The sequence below is a fragment of the Pseudoliparis swirei genome, chromosome 24 (genome assembly GCF_029220125.1).
Source record: "Pseudoliparis swirei isolate HS2019 ecotype Mariana Trench chromosome 24, NWPU_hadal_v1, whole genome shotgun sequence".
NCBI lineage: Eukaryota > Metazoa > Chordata > Actinopteri > Perciformes > Liparidae > Pseudoliparis > Pseudoliparis swirei.
Genome location: NC_079411.1, coordinates 4,627,902 through 4,645,961, shown reverse-complemented (window position 1 = coordinate 4,645,961; position 18,060 = coordinate 4,627,902). Strand labels below are relative to the sequence as shown.

General features: G+C 45.5%; 2 protein-coding genes across 2 annotated transcripts in view; one reads left to right on the top strand and one right to left on the bottom strand.

Moving 5' to 3' along the window:
- Positions 1 to 41: 41 nt before the first annotated feature.
- On the bottom strand, positions 42 to 5,915 carry LOC130190231 (retinol dehydrogenase 8-like). The gene is made up of 6 exons (XM_056409539.1): positions 5,639 to 5,915; positions 2,979 to 3,140; positions 2,713 to 2,892; positions 2,414 to 2,507; positions 1,185 to 1,368; positions 42 to 1,083 (listed from the first exon to the last, which is right to left on the bottom strand). Exons 1-6 carry the CDS (start codon positions 5,742 to 5,744, stop codon positions 856 to 858), a joined length of 954 nt encoding a protein of 317 aa, XP_056265514.1. The 5' UTR covers positions 5,745 to 5,915; the 3' UTR covers positions 42 to 855.
- A 1,890-nt stretch (positions 5,916 to 7,805) lies between these two features.
- The window catches only part of LOC130190098 (collagen alpha-1(XI) chain-like), a 50,218-nt gene continuing 39,963 nt past the window's right edge, over positions 7,806 to 18,060 (top strand). The window contains 1 exon segment of the mRNA XM_056409293.1: positions 7,806 to 8,072. Within this exon segment, the coding sequence (XP_056265268.1) occupies positions 7,997 to 8,072 (76 nt within the window). The 5' untranslated portion in view covers positions 7,806 to 7,996.

Below are 18,060 nucleotides of genomic sequence, written 5' to 3'. Positions count from 1 at the left end.
AATTGTATTTGTTTTTATGATTGTTTGTTGTAAAACCAGAATATATTCGTATCATTTATTCACAAATAGAAATACAGGTAGTTTTCCATCAGTCTAAAGTCGCTACAGAGACATCTTTTGCTGAAATGTGAGAGAAACGACAGATACACGACCAGAAAGGAGTCTTTTCTGCACACAGCGATTAACCACAAACACAAATGATGATCAGAAGCACAAACACAACTCCGGGGAGTTGGAAATTATAAATTTGAATGCCAAAATAGTTTCTTCAATACATTGTCAGAATTTAAAATGATGTCCATCGATGCAAATACACATAGGTTCCAAAATAAACTCGGTGTAGAGCAGGGGTGGGCAATTATTTTTCACGAGTGGAACAGAAAATATTGTGGAGGGCCGGGCCAATAGCCTGAACTCATTTATGTATAACAATAATTGTCTTTCTTTGTAAATAGTGGTAAATTGCATTGTTTTAACAAGCTGTGACGGGTTAGAGACTCGTCTGTCTGCAGACAAAAGAGTTTTAAACCGTCTGAAATGTGAAGTCGTTTGGGACGGGTCAAGATCAGGCTCTAGTGTGTTGTCTCATAAGTGTGAAACCTACTCATTTGGCACTCTTTGTAGGCTAAAACAATTTGACCAACTGTTGTATTTCACTTCATCAGAACTCAGGTGGGGGTAAATTATACATCCATGATCTACGATTGTCCAGAAGAGTATAAAGACTTCATTAAAAAACAGACAGAAGAAGTGTATGTGTGCAATGTGCTTCTTTCCTCCCTCTGGGAACCTCAGCAGAGGTAGTGAGTGCGGTCTTTACTGCAGTCTGTACATTATATCTCATATCAGACGTTCCTAGTTTGGCGACACCGTCCTGCTCCTCAGACATCCACAGGTGAGGTACTTCATGGCGGTCATGCTGACGTGCATCAGGGGCCCCAGGTCGAAGAGCATGTGGTAGAAGGCGTGGACAGACAGGCCTCCGGTCTCATCGGCGTATTTCAGCGCCACGATGGGCGTGTACAACGGGTTGGTCAGGTTACGGAAACGCGGCCTGCTGGATTCAATCACCTTCTTTGTGCACTGCAGAGAATCAAAGGACGGACGACGTCAACAAACGACGGGATGAATCCCCGATGGAGACGGACAGGCACGCGGAGGCCGAGACACGCCTGGGGACCTACTCTGGCGATGTCATCCGGCGTTTGTCCGAGCGTCTCGAAGATGTCGACGGACGAAGGGAGATAGACGTTCTTGAAGTAGTGCACCGTGTCGGGGTCGGTTCCGGGATACTCCTTCAGCTTCACGTCCTGGATCATCTTCGCCTCAAATTCAGTGTGAACCGGGCCCGGCTCTATCATGGACAACCTGGGGGAGAAAGAGACAGGGGGGAGAGACAGGGGAGAGAGAAAGAGAGAGGGGGGAGGAAGAGAGAGTGGGGGAGAGAGAGTGGGGGGGGAGAGAGAGAGAGAGGCAGGAAGAGAGAGGGGGAGAGAGAAAGAGAGAGGGGGAAGAGACGGAGAGAGGGAGTGGGGGGAGAGAGACAGGGCGAGAGAAACAGAGAGGGAGAGAGAGAGGCACAGAGAGAGAGTGAGGGAGAGAGAGGGAGGAAGAGATGGGAGGGAGGGAAAGGAGGAGAGCGAGATGGAGGAGAGAGAGAGAGAGATAAAGGGGGTTAGAGAGAGAGAGAGAAAGGGGTTAGAGAGAGAGAGAGAAAGGGGTTAGAGAGAGAGAGAGAGAGAAAGGGGTTAGAGAGAGGGGGAGAAAGAGAGAAAGAGAAAGGGGTTAGAAAGAGAGAGAGAGAAAGGGGTTAGAAAGAGAGAGAGAGAGAAAGGGGTTAGAGAGAGAGAGAGAAAGGGGGTTAGAGAGAGAGAGAGAGAGAGAGAGAGAGAGAGAAAGGGGTTAGAGAGAGGGGGAGAAAGAGAGAGAGAGAGAGAAAGGGGGTTAGAGAGAGAGAGAGAGAAAGGGGTTAGAGAGAGGGGGAGAAAGAGAGAGAGAGCATTGTCAGATAAAGACGGAGTCTTATGAGCAGACGGGTAACACTAGAGCAGAAATGATGCATCAATTAATAGTTGAACAAAATATGAACAAACAACAATTTCAATAGTTTGTTAACCCCTTCAGTTTCTGGGTGTAGCGGCTTAAAATAACAACAAGGCTTCTACTTTATTATTAAAGTATTTACGTCAGTCTGTCCATATTTAGCAAGATTTAGTTGTACATTCTGCTATAACCCCCCCCCCCCCCACCCCACCCCTTCTGTAAAGTTAAAAAAACTCAAACTCAAACGTGTCCGACACTTGTAACTCATGACCACATTCTGTAGACCGTGATATCACCGTCGGCCCGCGCTCATGAGCATGACGTCGTCGTGCCGACTCGAACGCTCCCCGCGTGTTTCTGCTTCACTCACGTGACGTTGAACTTCAAGAGCTGCACCGCCAGACACTCGCAGAACCCCTCCGTGGCGAACTTGGAGGCCGCGTACACGTCGTTGAACACCACGCCTTTGGAAACACACGGCGCTCGTTTAAAAATGTTCCCTCTCGGACGTCGGGAGCAGTTCTTCATCGCTCATGTTCATCGCACTCCGTCTTCCATTCGCCCACCGTCCGGCAGAACATACTTCCAACTGAAGATGTCCCTTCTCCCAGGAGGCCGCCCTCCTCCTCCTCCCCCCCTCCTCTTCCTCCCTCTAGTCTAGCCGCTGACCTTGCAGTCCCATCACACTGCTGACCACGAGGATGTGTCCCCCTCTCCTCCTCTTCATGTCCGGCATCACCTCCTTGATCATGCGGATCACCCCGAAGAAATTGGTCTCGAACACTTTCTTCATCTCCTCGATGGGGATGCTCTCTATCGGACCCACCAGGCCGATACCCGCGTTGTTGACTGGAGGAAGAGGAGGAAGAGGAGGAGGAGGAGGGTTTGAAGTTGAGAAGGTCAAACGCGACGCGCCGAGGATGCACTCGACTCACCGAGGACGTCCACGTGTCGGCCTTTGATGCCGTTGATACACTGCTGGACGGACTCGTCGTTGCAGACGTCCAGCGCGGCCAGAGACAGAGTTCTCCCGTACGCGTCCCCGGCAGCCTCCAGCAGCTTATCCTTACGCTTCAGGTCGCGCATCGTTGCCACGACTACGAACGGGTGGAAGACAGGGAGGGGGATGGAAAGAACGGTAGAGGAGGGCGGAAGAGAGTGTTTATTTTAGATCTCTTCGTGCAAACGACCGAGTTATTCTGTGATCCTTGGCCCACGGCACACGGTTCAAACTTTGTTTTAGGACGCTGAGGTGTTCACATTTTATTGTCCAGCACAGTATTCAGTAGGTACAGTATCCATTTAGTTTAGAAAAGTATCATTAGTTGTTCCTTTTGAAAGTGTTCTCAGCATTTTTTTGTTTGTTTATGTATTTACTTCCATTTTAACTCCTTTATTTATATTTATTTGCATATTTGTTATTTTATATTCTATCCTATTTTTATATTTAATTTGATAGGACTTGTTAGCGATGCACCGTGCACATGTGATCTGTCCTCATGCTTATTTTTGATACGATACGTCACATGAGAAACTACTAAACACATTGTGGGGAAAAATACTAAAAAGCAAAAATTTAGCTTTTATTGAATTTTTATTCCATCTATAGATTTTTTTGGTGTGAAATCATAAACGATAATATAAAATGTTGAGATGAAACACACACGCTGGTTCTTTCTACCACACGGGAGTTGTGGTTTTTCCAGCTTAAATGAAAAAGACTTAGATTGAAATGCTCCAATCCTAATTAATCACATTTTAAAAATGTATTTCCACGATCAGCTTCCAGGTGTGAGTTTGTGAGTGGGCGTAACGAGGCCTTCACGCTACTGCTGTCAAGAGGAATGTGAGACGGCGACCTGCCGGTGAGTGAGGTTACCGCCAGAACGCATCGGCATCAGTCAAACTGAGTTCCTTGAGTTCAGGAGTGTGAGGACACACACGCGAGATACACAACGTAATCACACACATCGCACAACACGTTCGCCCCCGTGCGCCGCATCGGTGCGTCTGCGCACACGAGTAGAGAGGAGTAAAGGTCACGGAGAGGTGGGAGGATATTGTTAGAGACGCGGGATGATGGGAGGGACACACACACACACACACTCCTGATACAGCAGCCAGTTTACATATCAGCATTAGCGTCTCCTCCAGGAATAACCTCGCCAGCCTGGCGTCCACAATGGCCTAAGCCGGGCTTTAGTTATTGTTTGGTTTTACACGCCTCCAAAGAGTGACTCAAGGTTAAGTTGGGATCAGAGACATGACATGTGGAGGGAGGCGGAGCTCCTTTAACATGAAAATAAAACGAGGAATAGTTCCATGTTTCCTTTCTAAATGAGCGATAACGAGTTTGGGAACATTTATTTCCACATTGCATGAAAACAATTGCCGTCAGTTTTTTGTCGTCCTCAATTCTTCATTATAATGACATAATAATGCAGCACACGTGCGGATTGATGGGAGAATTCTGCACTTCTTTACCTCACAACAATAATACAACTCACAAAATACAGTATAGAAATTGTATGTAAACCACTGGATGCCTGGAACAATAGAAGAAGAAAAAAGCACTGGTACGCTCCTTTAAGCGGACCGCAATTAATCCGACAAATTGGGTTAAAAATCACAACTAAAAAACCAAAATATCTCAATCTGGTCTCGTTCACTTATGGCTCCTGCGTCTTGTACCATGTTTATTATTTAATTCATTTTAAATATACTGAAGGAATGCAATTTATATAAAGTATTGGAGTGTATTTATATTAAACATCATAAGTCAGAGGAGTCTTTGGGGTTGCTTGTTCCAGACGAGCAGTGGGAGGAAGTCTATTCATCGGATTATAAAATGCTGCGTTCACTCAGTTTCTCCATAGTGACGCATGGAAAACTGCATTTCAATGTTCGTCCATGTTTTCCAGTTCATTATTTCATCAGTTCATTGGAGATGGACGACAAACCTCAAGTAATCTATTAGCATTTAGGTAAATTGTCCTAAACTACAGCTAAAATAGGTGATGCAGATTGAAAAAATATACCGCTTTTTCTTGACTTTGATGCATGTAGGATACAATATTTTCCTCTCAAACGTATGAGAAAAGTCTCTGACAACAACCATAAAAGCAAAATATAAGATAAGTGCTGTCAGACATATGTGCTTTGTGGTCGGCTAAATATTTGACAGGTTGACGGCCTGCAGCTGTGAAGTCAATAAATCACTTAATTTTTGCATCTGAACCACAGAGAGTTGACTGTGACCTTTGACCTCCCTGTGGGGAGAGGAAGTACTGAGTACTCCACTGAAGCCTGAGGCCTTGAATTTGCTCCATTGACACCATTTATCAGTTTACTCCTGTTCATTTTCTAGATGACACTTTTTTGTATGAGCTCATATACTCTCCTGATGCTCATATTTTATAATTTTTTTAAACTCCCAGTCGGCTTTAGATGGAGATCGCTTCTCCGTAGAAACAGAAACAGTGTCGTTAACTAAGCATCTTATGAGTAAACAGTGCAGAGGAAGAAGATGAGGGACAGAGAATGTATAGGTTATAGCACACACACACACACACACACACACACAGATGACACCTACCGTGGTAACGCTTCTGCTCATCATTAGCCAGCATCACGGCCATCCTCAGGCCGATACCGGAGGAGCAGCCGGTGATCAGCACCACTTTCTGCCCGGGAGTCGCCATGGCCGCCGCTGCCTCTCTCCGGTGTGTCACACTGTGTGTGTGTGTGTGTGTGCGGCTGTCTGCCAGCAGCTCGGCGGGATGAGCGCCGATTGGGGGCGAGAGCCACCGTAAGAGGATAAGAAGAGAGACGGGGGGAGAGTCACATGGACAGAGTGCAACATGAGTGAGATTATCTGCGCGGTGGCTCCTCTCTCCGGGAGTTAAGTCCAACTTCTTCTTTGTTTATTCACGTGACGAGATAAAACATCCAGAACGTCGTCTCCAACGTGGTGAACCCTCTGACTGCCAGTGGCGTCTCTTTCTAGGACTAGTTGATGAACACTCATTTGAAGTCATGTCGGTTTGTAAAAGCAGGCCTCTGCTCAGCGAATATATTTGGCGCCCCCTAGTGGCCAATAGGAGCACTCTTTAAATCAGCCCGTTGCACCTGGGAAGGCTTCTTCTTTTTTAAAGTTGATTGGTTTTTTATTGTTTATTGTTGGCAGAGTGAGTTAAAAGTTGTAATTACGACCAGTATGATAAGTTGAAACAAATACTACACGCTAGTACAACATATCTCTCTGTCTCTCTCTCAGGCACACACACGCGAGCGCACGTACACGCACGCACGCACGCAAGAGTGTAGCTGTCAGTCATACATATATAGCATACTTTAGGAGGGAGGGAGGGCATTTGGAAATATGCCTGGAATCTATAGTCTTCTTCTTTTTCTTCTTTTTCTTCTTCCTCTGATCATAACCATACCTGCATGCAATTTACATTTATTTCCAAAACACTGCTGCAAGTACAGCCCTAATATTGATTTCATAATAGTGTCAATTTATTCACGTTTTATTCATTATTAGCTATTTATTCCAGATACTTTTCCTTCATGTGGACAGTTCATGTATCAGTTATTAATACACATTAATAATTGCACATTTTATTGTTTTTTGTTTGTTATCATTCTAGATATTCCTTAAAATAAACATATTTCATATACAGTTTAGTTTTCTCCAATCCTGTGCATTGTGTCCCTGAGTCACCTGCTCATCCTTTGGGTCATGTGTTCATCTACAAGTGATCTATGCACACATCATGTATCTAAATGTCTTCTTAGACTAATGTAAATGGAGGCTGAAGCAGGAGGAGAGACCCGAGGCTCGCAGGTATTCAGGTGCATGTATGCATGTGTGTGCATGCACTGAGCTCCGATCCTGTCAGCCTTTTTGTCACCCTATAAACCTCTCCCTATAAACTCCTAAAACGTTTCTGATGCCATGTTTCTTCTGACTTCCCCACATCAGAGCTAAAGTATGATAAGCCCTTGATGTAGAAGCCAACCCTCACATTGAGCTTGTTTTTTCTTTCTCTTTTTTGCACTGTACCTATAAGAATAATGTCTTTGTGTGTTTGAAGAGAGTGTAGGTGGTGGGCAGAGACAGACAGGCACTGGAATTTGGAATCTGTAGCAGCATATTTTATTATTATTTGGGCAGCACCTTTGTCCTGTCCCAGCATGCTTTGTGTGTGTGTGTGTGTGTGTGTGTGTGTGTGTGTATACCTACAGAGTTAGAGAGCAGAACATTTAATTTAATTGTTCATGTGGATGCTTTGTATTTGTTACTAGAGAATAACTTGCTGAATATTGACTCATTTTTTGAACATGTGCTCGAGCACACGTGTTTGTCTGTACGTGTGTGTGTGTGTGTGTATGGCAGCGTTATAATGTATGTGTGCATGTGCGCATGTGCGTGCGGGATAGTCCCTTAAATCACAATAATGATGCAAACAATGACACGCGCGGAAACTATGTTTCTGCACAGGGGAGGGAGGGAGGGAGGGAGGGGTCACCCCGGAGGAGAGAGGGAGAGTGGGGGGAGGTGGAGGGGGGAGGATTGGGGGGGGGGGGGGAGAAAGTGAGGGAAATTATCTGCGGGGGTGAGGAGGGAAAGACCCTCCCGAGATTAAAGAATCTTCTCTCGGCTGCGTCTTCCTCCTTCATCCGTCCTGCCAGAGGAAAGAACCGCGAAGACAGGAGTATGCGAATAACACACACACCATTTCTCATCACTTGAATCAGCCGTTATGCGCGCGCGCTCTCCTAAGTAACAGCCGGTGAAGTGCGCGCGGACGGAGAGGCGGACAGGCGCGAGGCAGCAGTCGCTGTGTAGAAGCTCTCGCGCGCGGAGCCCGACGAGTTCTTCGACTTCAGGTGTCTCGCGAAGCGCGAGGCAGCCGCGAGGAAGTCCCCGGCCGCCGCGTCGGATAGGATGGATCGATGGAGTCCGGTGCGCGAGACATGGCTGCTGTTGCTTTTCATCTCGGTGTTTTACACCTCACGAGCAGGTAAGCGGACATACTAAAAGACCGTGTGGTGGTTTATCTTTGTGCAGATGGTTAGCAGGTCAATTGAACTAAATATAAGATGTATTAGTCAATCCTTCCTTCCTTCCGTCCTTCCTTCCTTCCTTCCTTCCTTCCTTCCTTCCTTCCTTCCTTCCTTCCTTCCTTCCCTCTCTGTGTCATCAGTTGTCGCCACCTTTCCTCCAGGTCAAAGTCTAAATGTCATCGTTAGCATAATGTGTAATATGTTCAACATCCATGTGCACCCATCCCTTGTTGTATTATTTTGTATTATTGTTAAATTTGAATGTAATCCGCTCAAGTCGGTTCCTAAAAACTTCTCCCTCTCTCCATAAAAGTATTAATGTTCCACTGTAGCTCCATAAAAGAGGCTTTCTGATGGATGCCCCTGTCATGCCAGGTCATGCAGGTGTAAAGCTCATTGAACTGAACCGCAATATTTGCGAGACATTGAGAAGAAGGCCTCCCGCTATAGGTCTCGACTTGTTCTGCCATACCTGCATCCGTCTGCCACACAGCAGCAGGATGCTCTATCTGGGCACTGGGGAACAGGCCTGTACTGTACTGGGATCTGCTGGTTACTGGGGGACACCCGAGGAGCACTTTATTCCTCTGGGGGCTTTTAGAGCCGGGTGTCGCTGATGTTTACTGGGATTCTTTCTTTCTTTTTGTCTGGAGCCAGCAGGCTTTATAAAAGGACTTTAATCTCCCAATGCTGGAAAATGAGATGTAAAAAACCCCTAAGTAATCCCTGCAGGTAACTTAATCCATCTTTTACGAGGAACCACTGTGAAATGCAAGTACTCCTGTTTTAACCTGTTGGACCCCGAACATCAATCGGGACGGGCGAGTCGGGTCGTCCTCGAATGTTAAATTGACCTCATGATATTTTATTGGTCTATTTGAAGTTACTTTGATTCGCGGAATTGACACTAAACACGAACAATGCACATTGACATTTAGTTCAATTAGTCGCTCCTTTCGGGAACTTTCAACTAAACTACATCAGCAAGTTTTAATGAAATTGTTGATGTTTTTTTTACTCCTCCCCCCCCCCCCCCCAAAGCATTTTAATGAATCCTCGTCAATGTTAGCGGAAAGGAATAGCTGAAAGTACTTTCTTGCAAACAAATTACGCGGGAAAGGATCAACACCGCTCTGATGCTACTTAGCTTAGCTTAGCACAAAGACTTGAAGCTGGGTGAAACTGCACCTCAACCTATCTATCTTATTTAAATAAATAAAAACTAAACTGTTCAATTAAAGTATCTGACAGTTTCAAGGCCACAGGCATTGAATTCCCGGAGTATTCATATCGCGTGTTAGCGAGCGAAGTGTTTTTCCCAAAATATCAAACGACTTAAAAACGACTCTCTCCCACTTTTGTAAATTGAGCTTCAAGGTTGATAATTCGTGACCAGAGTCGCGTACATTCTCCTCATATCATTTCGTCTTTGTCATTACAGCCGTGTTTTAATTTGCAAAGTCGGCATCCACCGGCCTTATTGAGACATGACGTCGCCGCGGTGAGTCAGCCGGCAGGTGACTTGGCCCAGACTCCAGCATGTTGCCTCCACGTGCCGCGCGATGCTCAGAGAGAAACGGATGTCTGTGATGACCCCACGGCCTTCAGAAGGATTTCTAACAATATCTGGCTTTGTGCTGAAAGATTAAACGGAAACCAGCCTTCTGGATATTTTCGTATCGTTTATTTGATCGTGCCTCAATGATGCATTTGTTAATTTTTAAGCGAGGAAGGTCGTTAGGCTTTTTTATTTTGAGGTACGATTGACGCACATCGACGGTCCAAGCTCGCTCCTTCTGTGAAGGTCGTCACCTGAAGTTACTAATGTGACCTCTGGACCTTCAGGGTCATCTGGGGTCTCGCACCTGGCAGTCAGAGATCTCGGCCTTGTACAGGGAAGTGTATTCATAAATAACTCCTCCTGGTGAAGTCAAACACTTCAACACGCATACACGCCGCGTCACGTGCACTTCCATTTTTATCACATTCTTCTTCAGGTACTGGACAAAACATTTCAGAACAACCTGTACATTATCCGTCTGCAGTTACAGGTCACGCGCCATCTTTTTTTTCTTTTCGTTGCTTACTTGCAAATGCAATCACACACCTGGCTTTCAGAGTGTGAATTATGATCGTGTAGTTATGTGAGCAACGCGGTCAAGTTTCGGTCGAGCCGTCCGGCCTCGGGGCGTTTCAGGGTCTGAACGCGGCTCGCCGCCGTAGTTTTCTAACTTTGGGGTTTGGGTGATCTTCAAATCGGACTCCCTCGCTTTTTAGTTGCTTTCAGAAGTATTCAGCAAAATCATCTGGTTGCCAGAGCGATGGAGCTAAATCCAAACGTGTCATTTTGCCGAGCTAATTGCTTCCAAAACTCCAGTCTAGTCGAGATGAGGAGGGGAGAGGGAGGGGTGGGGGGGGGACATGTTTGTTTTTTGTGTGAATGCAGAATTTTTTTTAGATGGCGGAATAAAAACTGGTGTAAGATTTGAACTTTTCTGGTCGGCGCCTGCCTCGCCTTCACAGCTTGTGCTGCTTCTATCTCAGCACAGCACTAAAACACTAAAGGTTAGGAAAAAGATCCGTTGCTGCAAAGGTAATGAAAAAATGGTCGTAATAAATAAATACAAACGGTGCTCTTCTGGCCACACGTCAGTGCTCTTCAGTGATGTCACTCACAGCAGGTGTTTTTGATTCGACAGATGATGGGAAACACCTGCTGGGGCGTCGCTGAATGGCTTTGTGGCTCGAGGCTCAACAGGAGGAGTTTTCTACCACAGTGTGAAAGCAATATTTTGTTTTAGGTATGTTAATCCACGCCTGCAGCTTCGCTCGAGGGACGGCGACGTAAATTGGGCCGGTCCATCGTTTTGGTCCAACTCCGCCATCATCGGGTCCAATATTTTGGTTAACGCACACCTGCAAAGCTGATCTAATTCACATCAGCGTCAGCTGTACCGGCGTTTATTATGATTGCTCTTGAAATCTGGCACACACACATTTGGGCATGTATGTAATAGTACATTTTCTAAATAATTATATCACATGAACAATTGCACTTTTGTCAACAGTTAGGATTTTGGAAAATCAAGGAAAAACACTTGTACTGTTTTATTACCTTCGCATTGAAAATGCGGAAGGTTATGTTTTGATCGCTGTGTATTTATTTATTTATTTATTTGTATGCGTGTTACTCGCATAACTAAAAAAGTATTAAACCTGTAAGAGCCACAAGTGTGTTTTTAGTATATTTAAGTTTCAGAATTGTTTATAATTTAATATTTAGATTTATGCTCATTTTGGAGGAACTATAAGTTGTATATATTAAAAGATCTTTATGTTAATGACTGACGCTCGGGCCAGGCTATTTAATGACGTCATGACGGCAACAGGTGTAAGAGCAGAGCCGCATTAGACATGAGAGATATAGTTTTTTTACCGTAAGACCATGAGATCGTTTTGAACGTTTATTATTTGTATACTTTGTCAGCGTTTTTTGCTGTTTAAAATAAAATCGAAAGAAAAGGAAATGAACGGTCTCCTGTCATGCGCGTGAGAGGAAACTCATTGTGTCTGCAGCTCTTTAGCGGATTAAGAAAACAACGACGGAACGCCGCTACATTATTAAAAAAACTACTCCAAGGAGTTGACAAGTGGATTTCAGATGCCAGCTGAAACCTGAGGAAAGGATCTAAAACCCCACGCGCTGCGCCGTGGTGCTGCTGACCGAACGAAAACGTCGGAAAAGGTTGGAAATACTTTTTGAACATTTGCACGCAATTTGCGCATTGCTTTATTAATATGATGGCCGAAGATAAGGAGTTAATGAATGCTGAAAGAACGGAAGCTAAGAGAAGCAGAAAGTTAACGGAGAAAGCACTGGAGGAGAAACTGCACAGGCTCATTGGAACCAGGAGAGGAGTATTAGCTCGGATAACTGGAAAAAGAAACAAAATTAAAAGTTTAATGACTGATGCCGGCAATCTTCAAAAAGTGACAAAGTTAATGGATAAGGATTTAAACCCTCTTGTCAGTGAGCTTAAAAAGTTCAGCGGACAAGTGGGAGAGCTTCTATCTGAAGAAGAAAAAGATGCAGATAACAACTGGTTGGGGCCAAAACTGATGACTATGAGACAGTTTGCAGTAGAAGCTGAGCAATGGATGATGTGTGCTTTGAGCAAAAAAAGTACAGCTGATGATGATGACGAAGCCGGTGATCAGGATGAAGATAAAGAGGATGTGGATCCTGAGGATAGTGTTTCACAAGTGACAAGCGTATCTGCCCGGTCAGGCAGGTCATCAGTGTGTGCTTCTGAAGAAGCAAAGTTAGCTGGCCTGGTGGAACGCGCCTCAACTTTACAGAAGAAGCAGGAGCTTGAGTTGGAGTCAGCGCTTATTAAAGCCAAGCTGGAAAGGCTGACTTTGGATGCAGCAATTGCTGAAAAAAGAGCTCAAGTAAAGGTGCTTAAAAGCTATGAGAAATCAGAGGATGGCATGAACAGCTATCTTTACTCACAATTTGAAGTGCAAAAGGAGGAGCAAGAACTTTTCCCACACACTAGCACAGCTGAACGTGGAGCTACAGTTCGAATGCGACCGCAGCAATTTACAGAGCAACAAGCTGCGAGGCCAAGACAGACAGACAACCCTGACAGACAGCGTGACAGAAGCAGTAATGCAATTCTTCAAGTAATGCAAAAGCAAAATCTGATCACGGAAATGTTGGTTAATCACGAGAAACAGGCTCAGCTACCAGTTAAAGAGGTTCCAGTTTTTAAGGGTGATCCACTTACCTACAGATCATTTATCAGAGCTTTTGAACAAGCTATTGAACAGAAAACTGATAGTGATCCAGACAAACTGTACTACCTGCAACAATACACGGCAGGAGACCCGCAGGAACTCGTACGTAGCTGTAAGCACATGCCATCACACAGAGGGTTCAGGGAAGCGAAACGACTGCTTCAGAAGAACTATGGAGATAAGCTGATGATAGCAAGCGCTTACATTGACAAGGCTTTAAAGTGGCCACAAATCAGGTCTGAAGATGCGAAACCACTGAATACTTATGCTATATTTCTGACTGGATGTCGTAACACAATGGAAGATGTGGAGTTCATGGCGGAGATGGATAATCCCACAAATATGAGAATTGTGGTTTCCAAATTGCCATATAAAATGAAAGAGAGATGGCGCAATGTAGCATTTGACCTCAAGGAAGGTAGAGGTCACAGAGCAAGATTTGCTGATCTTGTTAACTATATTGACCGTCAAGCAAAGATCGCCATGGACCCACTCTTTGGAGACTTCCAAGACAGACGCACATCTACAGTCAGCAAAGGCAAGGAAAAGGAGAAACTTTTCAAAAGTGGAACGAGAGGAAGCAGCTTCGCAACAAATGTGTCAATGGGCTGGAAAAGGCCGGATGCAACAACATGGCAGGCCAACCCAGTTAAGGCAGCTAACGCCTTCGAACCGCCATGTCTTTTCTGTCAAAAGAATCACACATTGGAATCGTGCAGCAAGATTAAAGGGCTAGCACACAAGGGTCGTGTAGAATTCTTGAAAACAAAGGGAATATGCTTTGGATGTTTAACACGAGGACACCTTAGCAAAACGTGCAAGAAGAAGATGGTGTGCACACAGTGCTCACAGAAACACCCAGACATCCTTCACATTGCGAAAGAAGCCAACACTTATAGTTCATATAAAGTGGCGAGTGAGGACAGTTCTTCAAATGAAGAGGTCTCAGGAGCCCAGAACTCAGTTAAACCAGAAATAGTTGGCTATGCTGGGACAGGAAACACAGAGTGCATGCTATCGATTGTACCAGTGAAAGTAAGATCCTGTAAAGGTGGAAGGTGTATAGAGACGTATGCTTTTATAGATCCTGGAAGTACAGCTACGTTCTGTACAGACGAGCTTCGAAAGAAGTTGAACATTAAAGGAAAACCGACTCAGATATTATTGAGCACTATGGCTCAAGATAAACCACTGGTGAGCAGAAGCTCATCAACAGTCATATGCTCTCAGAACTGGAGTTGTGTGGCCTTGAGGACACAAGGTACGTCCAGCTACCCAAGGTCTTCACGCACAGCAGTATCCCGGTCCAAAAGGAAAACATTCCGATGCAACAACATCTGCAAAAATGGCCGTATCTGCATGAAGTAACCTTACCACACATCAACGCTGAGGTAGAACTTCTCATTGGAGCTAACATCCCAAAGGCAATGGAGCCGTGGCAGATAATTAATAGTCGGGATGATGGGCCCTACGCTGTGAGGACTGTCCTGGGCTGGATGGTGTGTGGACCCGCAAAGAACGAGACGACTGATTCCAAGATGGAGTCGGCTCATTGCAGCGTAAACCGAATTTCAGTGTTGGAACTAGAGCAGCTAATGGTTCAGCAGTACAACACAGATTTTCCAGAACGGCGCTATGGTGACAAGGAGGAGATGTCGCAAGAAGACAAGCAGTTTATGCACTCAGTGCAACAGACAACAAAGTTTGTGGATGGACGTTGCTGCGTAGGACTTCCTTTGAAACATGAAGCAGCTAACATGCCAAGTAACCGCTGTATGGCAGGACAGCGAGCTGCTAGCCTGAAGAGAAAACTGAAAAAGAATGATGTCTTTCTTGAAGACTATAAAGGCTTCATGAAAAGCATATTGGATAAAGGCTACGCTGTTGAAGTTCCTGAGGAGCAGCTTGACCGTGATGACGACAGGGTGTGGTACGTTCCTCACCACGGGGTGTACCACCCGAAGAAAAAGAAAATTTGTGTCGTCTTTGACTGCACTGCTTCTTTTCAAGATGTGTCATTGAATGGACAATTATTGCAGGGACCTGACCTCACCAATACACTCATTGGTGCCTTACTGAGGTTCCGTGGGAATCCAGTAGCCATGATGGCGGACATTGAATCGATGTTCTACCAGGTCAGAGTTCCAGAGATGGATGCAGACCTATTGAGATTTCTGTGGTGGCCAGACGGCGACCTGAGTGTGCCGATAAAGGAGTATCGGATGGAAGTTCACCTTTTTGGAGCCACTTCGTCTCCCAGTGTCGCTTCTTACGCTTTGAGGAGAACAGCGGAGGATAGAAGAGACACAGCAGATCCAGAAGCTGTTGAAACGGTTCTGAGAAACTTCTATGTGGATGACTGTTTAAAATCTACACCTACGGAAGAAGAAGCCATTGTCTTGGTTAGGAATCTGCGGGACTTGTGTGCTGAAGGAGGCTTTAACCTCACAAAGTGGGTGAGCAATAGTAGAACAGTCTTGCTATCCATCCCTGCAGAGCACCGAGGCAGCGAGCTAAAAGACCTTGATCTCACGCACGATGTCTTACCGACTGAACGAGCTCTTGGCGTACAGTGGAGCACAGAAGATGATACATTCACATACAGTATCAAGCTGCAGGACAAGCCATTGACCAGAAGAGGTATCCTCTCAGTCGTAAACTCCATCTATGACCCTCTTGGCTTTCTTGCTCCAGTCATATTACCTGCCAAGCTTCTGTTAAGAGATCTTTGTAAAGAAAAGCAAGAATGGGATGAAGAAATCAGTGTTGGAAAATCCAATCAATGGTGCAAATGGCTGGAAAACCTCACGCACCTCTCGGACTTCCGTATAGATAGGTGCGTTAAGCCTATGGGATTTGGACAGGAAGTGAAAGCACAGTTGCATCATTTTTCTGATGCCAGCGAGAGTGCCTATGGCACAGCATCTTACCTTGTGCTGGTAAATGAGCAAGGCAAACCCCACTGTTCCTTTGTGATGGGGAAATCGAGAGTTGCCCCGCTTAAACAGGTCACTATACCAAGACTTGAATTAACTGCAGCAGTTATCGCAGTTAAGGTGGACAAAATGCTACAAGAGGAGTTGCAAATCCCTCTTCAGCGGTCCATCTTCTGGACTGACAGTACGACAGTTCTGAAATACATTGACAACCGGACGTCACGCTTCAAAACCTTTGTGGCAAACAGGATTAATCTCATTCAAGAGGCTACCAAACCGTCACAGTGGAGGTATGTCAGAACATCACAACATCCTGCTGATCAAGCCACCAGAGGCATGAAAGTTAAGAGCTTCATAGAAGACGATGTGTGGAACAAAGGACCTCAGTTTCTGTTGTGGCCAGAGAGTGAATGGCCACAGAGGCCGGATAAGGAGAAGCAAGACACGCAGCCAGATCCAGAGGTCAGAAACATGGCTGTGTATACGATCCTTGCCGAGGAGAGTGCTGACCCTGTGAACAAACTGCTTCAGTACTACTCAAGTTGGGACAGACTGAAGAGAGCAGTCGCATGGATTTTGAGAGTCAAGGAAACTCTGATCCACCTGAGGGACAAAAGAAAAGAATTACAGCACTCCATTGGTCAAGTCAAAGAAAATCCACAAATACTGAAATTACGCATGCAGCAAAAAATGAAAAAAGTCAAATCTGACGTAGAAAAGAACACACTAAGCTGGGAACAGTTGCTGGCTGCAGAAGTGGAAGTTATTCGACATAGTCAGAAGCAATGGTTTCCTGATGAAGTGAAGGCCCTCTACGGTAGTGGAACTGTCAAGAGAAGTAGTCAGCTATACAAGCTTGATCCCACTTTGCAAGATGGCATCTTAAGAGTTGGAGGACGACTGGATAAATCCACCATGACAGAAGGTGCCAAACACCCAGCAATTCTGTCAAAAGACTCCAGAGTCGCCTCCCTCATTTTGCTTGATCTGCATGAAAAGACTGGACATTGTGGGCGCAACTACATGTTGTCGCACTTAAGACAAAAGTTTTGGATTCCGAAAGCAACCTCAGCCATCAGAAAACTGATCTCAAGATGCACAGTCTGCAGGAAACTCAAAGGCAGAGTGGGAGAGCAAAAGATGGCGAATCTGCCGGAAGATCGTCTAACACCAGACCAGCCACCATTTACCAATGTGGGCGTAGATTACTTTGGCCCCTTTGAAGTCAAACGGGGCCGGAGCACTATCAAAAGGTACGGTGTAATGTTTACCTGCCTCGCCATTAGAGCAGTGCATATAGAGATAGCAGACAGTCTTGACACCAGCTCTTGCATCAATGCCATACGCCGCTTCATAAGTAGAAGAGGCCAGGTCTCCATCATGCGCTCTGACAATGGCACAAACTTTGTCGGCGCAGAAAAAGAGTTGCGAGTGGCCATTGAGGGCTTGAATGAGTTAAAGATTGAAAAAACTTTGCAAAAAAAGGCATTAAATGGATGTTCAACAGCCCAGCTGCTTCCCACCAAGGAGGAGTTTGGGAGCGGCAGATTCGTACTGCACGGAGAATCCTTGGCGCACTTGTGAGAGAACAGACCCTCATTGACGACGACCTCCAAACACTGATGTGTGAGGTCGAAAGTATCATTAATGGACGACCACTCACGAGCCCGTCCGATGACCCATGCGACATGGAGCCTCTGACGCCCAATCATCTGCTGTTGATGAAAGTGCAACCCAACATGCCACCGGGAACCTTCACCGAGAACGATCAGTATGCAAGAAGACGCTGGAGGCAAGTACAGTACCTCGCAGATCTGTTTTGGACCAGATGGACTCGAGAATACTTACCTCTCCTCCAGGAACGGCAGAAATGGTCAAAGTTGAAGAGAAACTTCCAGCATGGAGATGTGGTGCTAGTAGTCGACAGCTCGTCACCACGAAACACATGGATGATGGGAAGGATAATCCAAACCATACCGGACTCCAGTGGAACTGTACGCAGAGTGAAGCTGCAGACTAAAACCAGCACGCTGGAGAGACCCGTCAACAAGCTGTGTTTACTGCAAGAAGCAACGTGAAGACAAGAAGACCAGATGATGAAGAAATGTTTTTAAAAAAAGACTGTTAAACAAGACTTAGATTAGCAGTGATTATGAAGATTGGTTTAGTTTGATACTTGACTCAGTTGTTTGGCTCTTTGAATTTAAGT